The 10,538-nt window shown below is 44.4% G+C and overlaps 1 protein-coding gene across 1 annotated transcript in view; it reads left to right on the top strand.

Moving 5' to 3' along the window:
• PRKDC (protein kinase, DNA-activated, catalytic polypeptide) overlaps positions 1 to 10,538 on the top strand; it is a 123,501-nt gene that overhangs the window by 93,823 nt on the left and 19,140 nt on the right. The window contains exons 72-75 of the mRNA XM_025201027.1: positions 2,294 to 2,474; positions 3,139 to 3,299; positions 4,710 to 4,921; positions 8,877 to 8,964. Of these exons, the coding sequence (XP_025056812.1) occupies positions 2,294 to 2,474; positions 3,139 to 3,299; positions 4,710 to 4,921; positions 8,877 to 8,964 (642 nt within the window). The remainder of the gene's footprint in view (positions 1 to 2,293; positions 2,475 to 3,138; positions 3,300 to 4,709; positions 4,922 to 8,876; positions 8,965 to 10,538) is intronic.

Here is a 10,538-nt window from a genome sequence, read left to right as displayed (position 1 = left end):
CAGGAATGCTGCCCTTGGATATCTGTCAGGCAATGCTAGCCAATGAAGGTAGTTGTCTTTTGATAATAGTATAGCTAATTTATCTAAATCATTTTAGCTATTGATTATAGCTGAGAGTACCATTAAAAGAAATAGTTCGTCCTTTGCCTTAATTAAGGAGTACAACATCTCTTGAGGGCCCTTTTAGCCTTATTTCTCTATGAAATAGACCCTGCCAATGTCTTAAATGCATATGTAATTGTTTGAGATGCCCTGGAAATGAAGTTCCATCTGTCTGAGGGATACAAGTGAAAACTTCAGCTGCAACTCTTGATTTATCTCCACTGATCTTGATAGATGCCCTTGATCAGGGGTCTTGGGGAATAACTACAACTAGAACATTCCCTCTGTTATGTGTTGCCTTAGGAGCTGGTGCTATCTGTAAAACAAATCGGTACAACAAGGCTGAATGTTAAGTCAGATGTTGCCTTTTATAGATATCAAAGAAAAGCCAAGGTGTGGTATAGAAAGGAAAGGACCTGACAGTAGCCCTAGAATTTCTGTGGAATAAGTACTTAACTCTCAAGCCATGTTACAGGGTTTTTGTCCGACTTGCTCTACTAAAATGAGAAGCAGCATTCTTTATAATGGATGTTTGGGAGGTGAGCTGGAGGTCTGTTCATCATCACCTTATACTATGATCCCTGTTAGATAACAAAAATTAAGAAAGGTTAGACATTTGCGAGAAAGCTAGGTGCTGCAGGGAGAGGAGTCTGTGCCTTACTGTTCTGTTTACCTGGTGTCGCTGTTTAACCAGCATTCCTACAATGATGCCTTTTTTGATGACAGGCTGAGATACCACAGTTCTTTCTGTAAAAGTAAGGGCATTAATAGGTAATGCCCTAAAGGTAGAGCCCTGATCAAAATCCACTTTCCATATTGTGCCTCTGTCTACCAAAAATTCAGTCTAGCTGTGCTGGCTATCATCTCTCTCACTGATGCATGATATTTCTCCGTTGCCTGGTGTTGCTGTCATATGAATGGTGCATTCCAAACAAGTGACTGCACTGGTGGTAGCTGAAGGACTTGATAGACCTAAGATGCTTTTGGTAAAGTGCTTTGATTTCTGTTTGTTTACTTGTGTCATAATAGAAGCATCTATAACTGCCCTGAACCTCCCTTTTCATAACTGGCAAAGGGACAACAGGTATAATAAGTTAAAAACTAGAACTGGGCATGGTTTTTTAAAAATAAAACAAAACCCCATCTGTTTCAGGCACAGTTGTTTTCATATGAACTGTTTTCAAGTAGTCTTATAAGCAAATTTGCTGGTTTGGAGGCTGTAGATTTAAAGGACATGTCTATTCTCTACTCCTTCTAAAAGCCAGGCCAGTCCAGTAGCTAAGCAAAAACAACAATGTGTGATCAGTGTGTTCAGTTAGCCAACATGACTCAAGTTTCAGATATCGAACACTAGGGGTGTGCGAAGTGGGCTGTATTAGATTCAGATTTGGACCTGGCCCGAAGCGGGGACAGTGATTCGATTAGTTGATTCAGATCACTGTCCCCAGTTCGATTCGGCCAAATCTGAAGATTTGATGCTGATTCGGAAAATCAGCAATTCGGCCATAGACACAGCTTTAAATGTTTTTTCTGAGCGCGGGGGGCCTCCCCAGTTTCCCCGGCTCAGCAATCGGCCATGGGGGGACCCCAGTTGCCCTCCCAGACCCAGGAGGCATCAGTTGCTGAGCCCCTCTGTGTTCCACGGCTTGGTGACTGGTGCCTTCAGGGTCTGGGAGGAGGGGGGGGCCCCCAGCGCGCTCCCCGGTGGACCCGGAAGTGGACCGAAGTGCTTCTGATCCACTTCCAGGTCTGCTGCCGACTGCACTAGGGTGCCCCCCACACTTCTATAGGACGCTCCATCCACCCCACCATTGCAGCATTCACAAGCCAGCTGGTACTTTGAGGTATGTAGAAAAATATTTAAAGCTGTGTGTTCATCCAAACTGCCAAATCTTTATGAATTTCTTCGAATTGATTCGGAGGGTTCTGATTCAATTTGGAGAAATTAAAGGGTCTTCTGATTCGCTTTGGAGATTCAGCCACCAAACTGGGCTGAATCTCTGCCGAATGGAATCAGGGAACGAAGCTTCGCACAGCCCTATTGAACACTTGGAACCAAGAACCTTTCCTCATGAAATATTTGATAAAAAGCTAAATTTAATGAATAACTTCTGCATGACTTATTTGCTGAGCTCTGGAGAATCGCAGAGAATGGCTGCTAATGTGATTTCCATTTTTGGTTGAATTTCAGGTGATTGCAAGTCTGAACAAGCAGGCTTTCCAGTACTTCAGCAATGCAGTGAGGAAGGCTGAAGAAGAAATGCAGTCTCGCACCATGGAGCATGTAAACCTGACTGGAGTGATAGATGCTTACCTGACTTTGGTTGATTTCTGTGACAAGCACCTACATAAAGAGAGAGAAGGCTTATCTGGTGATCAGAAATTACATAGATCTTACAGGACCTCCCAGGGAAACAATCAGATGCCAAAGACTGTCCGAATGCCTGCAAAGGCTAAAGCTGGATAGCTGAAAATGTTATATAGTGTTAGCAGGGAAAGAACACCTGTTGATTTGAATTTCCCTAAAATACATCTCCTTTCATGCTACTTGTGAGATGACAGCAGGGTTTGAATTTAAATTGAAACATTTTATCCTTAATTTAGATGGTATTTACATCCTCCTATCTTTTTTTTTTTTTTAATTATTTTTTAACCATCTTTCCTGGCTTCAGTGTTAGTGAGTCATGAGGTTTCCATCTTACTTGTGGGATAATTATCCAGGAGATGCTCTTCTTGTTCCATCCCAGACCGCAACAGTGCTGTATTTAAAAATGGGCAAGATATTAGTGGTGATGCAGCTTCCTGATAAAAGCGAATCCTAGTGACCCAAGAATACGTGTGTTGCTGGTGTATGCAGTACAGACAGATCTTGCAATGGGAACCGGAACAAAGTGAAAATAAAAAATTGTTAAAATCCCCTACAGAGCACTGAAAGTATTTATTGTGCTCAAGAGTAAAGATGAATGTTTCAAATGATCAAAGACATGAAACAAACAATGGCAATTCTGATAATTTTTGTTTAATGTCTCCTGGCAGATATCAGTGCAGTGGATCTGCAGACGTTCCCAACTATTGTAGTGGAGAAGATGATAAAAGCTTTAAAATTGAATTCCAGGGAAGCCAGGCTAAAATTTCCCAGGCTGCTGCAAATAATAGAAAGGTATCCGGCAGAGACCCTAAGTCTAATGGCACAAGAGGTTAGTTGCTTCTGTTTCAAGAGCAGGAAATTTTATTGTAAATAAAGTTAGGGTGGGTTTGATGGCTGAGGGAGCTAGCAGATGTTAAGCGTGGGCAGAATGGCAAGTCTTGCTCAGATAAATTGAAGATATTTTACCATGCTGCTTAGAGCAAGGCAGGATGACAGATCATTACTGTATCCAATTTATTATGTGAGCAGAATCTTTTCACTTAAATAGAATTGTGGTCTGCTGTGTAATTTTGGGCACTAGTTTTATGGCATGTTTCAATGTACTTTGTGCCGAGTCACCTGTGGAATGCATCAGTGGAGATTAGTTATGCACATTTGTACTTCTATAGGCAGAACTTGTTGCATGCAGCAGTGCCTCCTTCCATTCCCTGGGTACCGGCCATTCATTACCCTTCTGTAGTTTGTTTCCTCCATGACAGGGACTTTATACCCTCCCTCGTAATGGCATCCCCCTTCTTTCATTCGTGGTCAAAGTTTTTTGTCCTTGTATTCCACATTAGGATTTCCCTGTGCCCTACCACTTCCCCCTCTTCCACAAGCCCAGGATTCTGCGTCCCCTGTTCCCTTCTTACTGCCCCTGTCTCTGCTTTCCTTTATTTTCAACACCCCTTTCCTATTGGATACTGATGCTGGTACATACAGAGTGGAAGACAGTACTGAACTGAAGACAGACCAGAAAGGTATCAGGGAGACCAGAAATGCAGCTTGGTTTCCTCCAGAAACTGAGAATATACTTGTGGAAAATGAGTTTGGAAGAATTGTAGCAGTAATGACTGACACATTAAGATAGTGGGTGAAGTCTTATCTGGCAGACAGGCTCCACAGGAGCCACATGCAGATGTTAGGACATTTTTTTTTTTCTCTTTTTGTCCTGGAAGGTAGGACTGGAATGTCCTCCTTCGACACCAAGGTCAGTGCTTGCAGGCAGTGGCGTCACATAGTTCTAATCGTTTATGTTTGTAGTAGAATATATTAAGGTTATGGGTATACTGATCAATGAGCAAGTCTTGGCATATCCTCGATTTCATCTTGCTTAGTTTTCATAGTCTCATTAAAATCAATAGGATTGGGGTGGCTAAAGCTTTCCCTGAAATTTTGAAGATGGTTAGAAGTGGTGCGCAGAAGATGATGTATCCTGACAAACAAATGTAGTGCAGTTGAGTGTCGGATCTCACCTTGCTCGCCCAGTAAGCCATAAAGTTTTTGCAAAGGAAAATTTTAACAAGCAGTAGAAGTGACTCCTTTGGCAGGGGATGTTCTGTGCAATCTGATGTACTCTCTTTCCATGTGTTTCTGCCTGCTGTGTTGGGACAAAGAGCAGTTTTTTGTTTTGTTTGTTTTTGCTTATATTCAAGAAATGAGGAACAAACGTTGAAGATGTGAACCATGTATTTCGCAGATTTCTACAGTTCCCTGCTGGCAGTTCATTGGTTGGATTAGCCAGATGATGGCAGTACTCGACAAAGATGAAGCAGTAGCTGTGCACCACACTGTTGAAGAGATTGCACATAACTATCCTCAAGCAATTATATTTCCTTTCATGATCAGCAGTGAAAATTATTCCTTCAAAGACACTGCAACTGGCCATAAAAACAAGGAATTTGTAACAAGGTGAGCTTTTAAATCCCAATAATAATTTATAGATTTTTTTTTTACAGGAAGTTATATTTTGCAAACAACATAGTATGTACTATGCGTAGTTAAAGGGAAAGCATAGAAAAACTGGTAAGTAAGCCAACTTTACTAATGTCTAAGCTTAAGCACCTGCATGTGCTATCATATTTGGCACTTAATGTGATAGTGCATGTTAATATGAAAGTATCAATAAATGGCTCAATTTATTTTAGAGGTGCTGAGCATCTACCATTCTTGATCAATAAGAATCTACCATGCTTCTTGAAAAAAAAATAAAACAAAAAAAAATGCATTTGCCTTTTACCTGCTCTCAACAATATGTTGTTTCAGATATCTGAAACTACTACAGATCTGTTATATGTAGTTTCAGATACAATGAAAAGATCAGTTGTAAGTTGACCTTTTTCCATCAAAAAGAACCATCAAAATGACAGTTGGCTTATATAGTGTTGACCTATGATTGGAATGATATGGCATTAATGTTTGGGGTAGATCACTCTGTATGGCACCCTTGAGGACCAACACTATGGAGTCATGTACTCCACTGCCCTTAAGCATGCTGTACAGGGTTATCTACTCCACTACCACCATATCGGAGCAGATGACCTTGTGTTGGCTGGCTCTTAAGAGTGCCGTACATAGCCATCTGCACCATTGTGGTGGTTGCTTGGGAAGTGCTCTGGTTCCTGGGGATCTACTGTATTTCACGGTATATAAGTCGAGGTTTGAAGCCCAATTTTTAACTCTCTTAAAATTCAACCTTGACTTATACAGTGTATCACCGTCCCCTGCAAGTGGTACCGGGCTCAGCGCTCAGCTGGCACTGGCACAGCCCATGCAGCACTGCTCGCAAGGGATGGGGCTGCGCCAGCCGAGCACCGAGCCTGGCACCACTCACAGGGGATGGGGCTGGGTTCGGAGCTCGGCTGGTACAGCCCCAGCCCTTGTGAGCATCACTGTCTGGACCACATCAGCTGAACCTGGCCCTGGCACTGGCCCTGTCCCCTGCAAGTGGTGCCCAGCTCAGCATTTGGCTAGCAGAGCCAGGCCCAGCACTTAGCAGCCCTGCACACAGCAGACAAAGCCAGGCTTAGCTGGCGTGGCTCCACCCTCTGCGAGCCCGGTGCCACTCGCAGGGGATGGGGCTGGGCTCAGTGCTCAGCAGTGCTGCTTGCAGCAGATGGTGTTGGGCTTGGTGCTTGGCTGGCGTGGCCCATGAAGTACTGCTCACAGGGGATGGGGCCAAACCAGCCAAACACCGAGCCCAGCTCCAATTTATACATGGTGCCAGTGAAAATCCTAACTTCCCTAATTTTTAAACCAGGGTCAATCTAAACGCTGTGAAATATGGTATCTCCGTGGTCTGTTCTATTGGAGTGGGAGGCAGGCTGGGTAGAAGTGCAGAAGTGTTAAGACTGTGGTGTCAGATTCAGACTTTTAGATCCCTGGCTCTGCTAGAAGAAGTAGGAAGTGTTGTGTTCCCAGCTCTGGGACAGGTCACCACTAGAGCCACAGAGGTAGAAAACTATGTAGTTGGATACACTTCAAAAGTGTGGGTGCCTTTGGACATCTTCCGTTACTTGGAAAAGACAAGTGATCCTGAAAACTTCTAATACTAAACTAAAAAAAATGGCTGAACTTAAAATATTCTAAAAGACAGTATGTTATGTTCTTCCAGAACCAAAATTAGCTGAAGGTATTTTGGTCGTGTTTTTAAAGTCAAATGTGAGCTGAGTATGTGCACAACAGCAATGGAAACAACCAGCCGCTTTCCCATTCACTGTCTCTCTCAAATAATTAGGAAAATTTGGCATTCAAACTTCTGAAACCAGGACTAATTGTATTATTTTTCACTCCACTTGTCCTATGAAATCTGAATCCAGGACTGCAGTTCAAATCTGGCTTTTAATACAGGTCTTTCACTCTATTTAAACCTGCAGTTTCCATTGAGCTAAACATTTGTGAGATATGGTGAACCCTGGGCAGAATTTCTCTGGCAGAGAGGATACTTTTTAATTTTAGTGCATTTAACTCTCTGGATCCTTTCTTTGCTTATTTGATTCTCCTGTGTGTTTTTGCAGTGCAGGGACTTAAGTTATTGGCAAATATGGGGGGGATTCTAAAATTTTCCTGAAAACAGGAGTTTGACTTGTAAGCAAAGTTGACTTGCAAATGGGGCAATATGGTAAAATCCTAGAGTGAGACAGAGTTGATAGTCTAGAGGCATAGATATACAACAGAATAATTTTTAAGCCAGATTTTATGCCATAGTAAATTTACTCTAGTAAAGGGTAGGTGTACAATCAATCCTCTCAAGCTAGATGGTCTGGGGTAGCCCATATTACTGCACCTAACCACCAGGTGCTTTCAGATGTAATTCCACCCCCCCTTTCTCCCCCCCGAAAATGGTGCTTTACTTTAAACTTGGTGCATTCCCACACCAAGCCCAGCATGTACCCAGAAGAGGCAGCGTGTTGCTTCAACCTGGCTTTTTGGCGCTTTTATCTAATAGCTGATTGAAGTGCCCAGTCTTTATAGATGCTGCAGAGCCAGGTTGAAGTAATGCATTGCTCTTTCCAGTAAAGCATGCCTTTTTTGTGGGGTTTTTTTAATGTCTGCAAGCAGCCAAGGTGACAGGAGCAAAACCATGAAATGAAGCTGACTAAGGAAGCAGACACATGACAGTCTATCTGGTTACTTTCCAGTGTAATAAATATACTGTAGGCTTGCCAAGGGGGTAACTTGACCTTGGATTTGAATGTATGACCATGTAATAGGGCTGTATGTCTGCTGATTTTTTACATGGAAAAAGCCATTATTTGTTTAAAATACATGCTATCCTTAGACATCCAAAAGGAGCATGGAATTTCTTTTTTGGAGCTGACTGCATTTTTATAGTTTAGGACATACTACTTATCTCTGCAGACTCCCTATTAACCCTTCATTCTCCCCTTTCTACCACCAAGACGGAAAAATCTAGTTTAGGTGTTGACTACAATATTTGAAGACAGTGTAACTTTGCCTTTGGAATCTGTCAAATCCTGGCAAAATTAATTCTTGTGAGTGTCCTCTGTCATGTTTTCAACCTTGCTCATGGTTTTACATTTCAGTGTAAGCCATTTAAATTGTGCAAATGGAAGTAGCTCTTCGCCCATGGTTTCCAACAGGAAAGGCCAATTAAGTATGCCTACTAATTTATGAAAGGAATAGTCTGCTCTCTGTTCTTCCCACCTCACCAACAACACAGGTTATATTTATACTAGTCAGAGAATACACTGCTAGTCACACCTCTTTTTGTAGCTTGTTACATTTTTCCTCCAAAAGTCTTGCTCCTAATAGCAGCCTTGAAAGCGACAGGACTTAGTTTCAGGTTTGCTAACCACACCATGCTGATAGTAGCTGAGGTGGACTAGAATAATTAACTGCTAGCTCTGTACCAGGCAATTTTCTGATCTTCAAATGATCCCACTATATGCAGCGTAAGATACATGTGTTAGTTTTGAAACAAGAAGGCAAAGCCTCTTGTGCTTCTCACAATTAATGACTGTTGCCCAGGTGTGTGGCATGTGTTGGATGTGAATGCCTATTGTTCTTCCTGAGTTCTCAGTACAAAAAGTGTTACTCCCACCCCCCAGGCCTCCTTTCCCTCCCCAGCAATTTTGAGCTGCTATTTTCATAGCAGACACTTGGCAAATACCAAGCAAAGGCAAGCAACACAGAGAATTGGGCAACTTAGTGCTTTAGCAGCCATGCAGTGGTCCGTCCCACTGCTGCTACTAAGCAGCCCTGTGTCAAAGTATTTCTGTCCATCCATGAGTTGTGTAGAATACTGTTTGTTCAGACCTTGAGTGTAGGAGAGGAGCTGGACCACTTGACTGAGAATATGCTGATGGCAGTTTTTGTGGGATTGTTCTGTTGATTTTCTTTGCAGGATAAAAAGTAAATTGGACAGAGGAGGAGTGATTCAAGATTTTGTTCAGGCTCTGGAACAACTTTCAAACCCTGAGATGCTCTTCAAGGTATAACAGAATCATCTTCTGTTGGCAATTTGCACCAGCCCCTATAGTTTCCTCCTTCACAGTTTCTAGCCAACACCCTTCCCTCCCTTTGTCTTAGCCAGTCTAGCTAATCTTCTAGGCTAGGTACAGATAGTCAAAAAGCCCGATGCAGTCTTTGCAAGTTAGGCTAAGCTGCACAAATTAAATTGAAACAGAAGTGAACAGACATTTACCTTTGATTCAGGAAATGCAGCCACGTGCCTGCAGTGGCTCAGGCCACAAGCCGGAGGGTGCTAGAGCACAGCTGTCTGGCTGTGTTCACTTTCTCTTCCTGCTGCCCCCAAGGTCTCTAGGATTTGCAATCCAGACTTTTATAACAGCAGGACTCTGCAGAGTTGCTCATTGCTTCCTCTTCTTGCTTCCAGATGCCTCTAGAATTTGTAGTCCACAGCTGCAGCCAGCAGTAAGTTTGAGCAGGAGAAGGGGTGTTTAACCTCCCAGACCCCAGCAGAGGTTTGCTGGGGGGTGAGGGGGCAATGGTTCCCTCCTCCCTCTTCCCCCCCCCCCACTTTGCAGACTGGGCTGCATCCCCAGATGGGCTTGCCTCTCCCGCGCCCTTGTCAGCCAGCCCTCACTGCTTCAGCTACGGAGGAGAGGGCTAGGGCTAGCCCTGCTCTCTGTCACAGGAAACACAGCACAGCCCAAGGCTAGAAAGCATGCTAGGATGCTGGGGGGTTGTGATTTAACTTGAACCAGGAAAGATGCTACTTCATTGAAAGGATCTAAATGGCAAAGCATAACATAGGGTGAAACAGTGGCATAATCATTGTTTACACTGCCTCTTTTTATGCACCTTTCCTTACCCTTTTAGACTGTAAATTCTTTTGGGCAGGGACTCTCACTTTATATTTGCATATCTGGCCCAATGGGCCAGGACCTAGGTTGATGCACAATTGCTACTGCAGTAACCCGACAAATGAGGGAGTAGGACAGAGGTGGGCAAAATACGGCCCACGGGCTGGATGCAGCCTGTGAGGCCATTCTATCCAGCCCACAGGGCCCCTAAAAAATTTAGAAAATTAATATTTATCTGCCTTTGGTTCCTGTGAAAAATGACAGGAGCCAAGGGCAGAAGGCCCCAGGGGAAGCCCGGCAGGCTCCCACAACAGCAGGTCCCGCCCAGCCGGAAGCCCCAGCAGAGGCTTCTGGCCTGGGAGCACGTGGCTGCCCTGGTGGCGCCGGAACCTCAGGTAAGGGGTAAGGCGGGGGGAGGGCAGAGGAGGACCCCGGGCAGGGAAGGAGCCCAGGGAAGAGTGGCCCAGAGAAAATCTGAGCAGGAAGGAGTGGGGGCGGGGGGAGCAGCCCTACACCTACCCCGTGCCTGATGCCCCATGCTGCAGCTGCTTGCAGCCCCCCTGGGGCTGCCTGTGCCTGCTCCAGATAGCCCTGTGCAGGCTGCTAGCGGCCGCAGCAGGGAGTGCCAGCCACAGGGCGGGGGAGGGGCCGCTTTTCCATCCCTGTGCTCAACTTTTCCCCAGTCTCCTTCCTTGCTCTTTCCCGGCACAGAGGAAAGTGTCCCCTCCCTGCTCCGTGGA

Source organism: Alligator sinensis, unplaced genomic scaffold (assembly GCF_000455745.1).
Source record: "Alligator sinensis unplaced genomic scaffold, ASM45574v1 scaffold615_1, whole genome shotgun sequence".
Taxonomy (NCBI): domain Eukaryota; kingdom Metazoa; phylum Chordata; order Crocodylia; family Alligatoridae; genus Alligator; species Alligator sinensis.
Note: the sequence above shows the minus strand (reverse complement) of the source record. Positions and strands in the feature narration are given on the sequence as shown.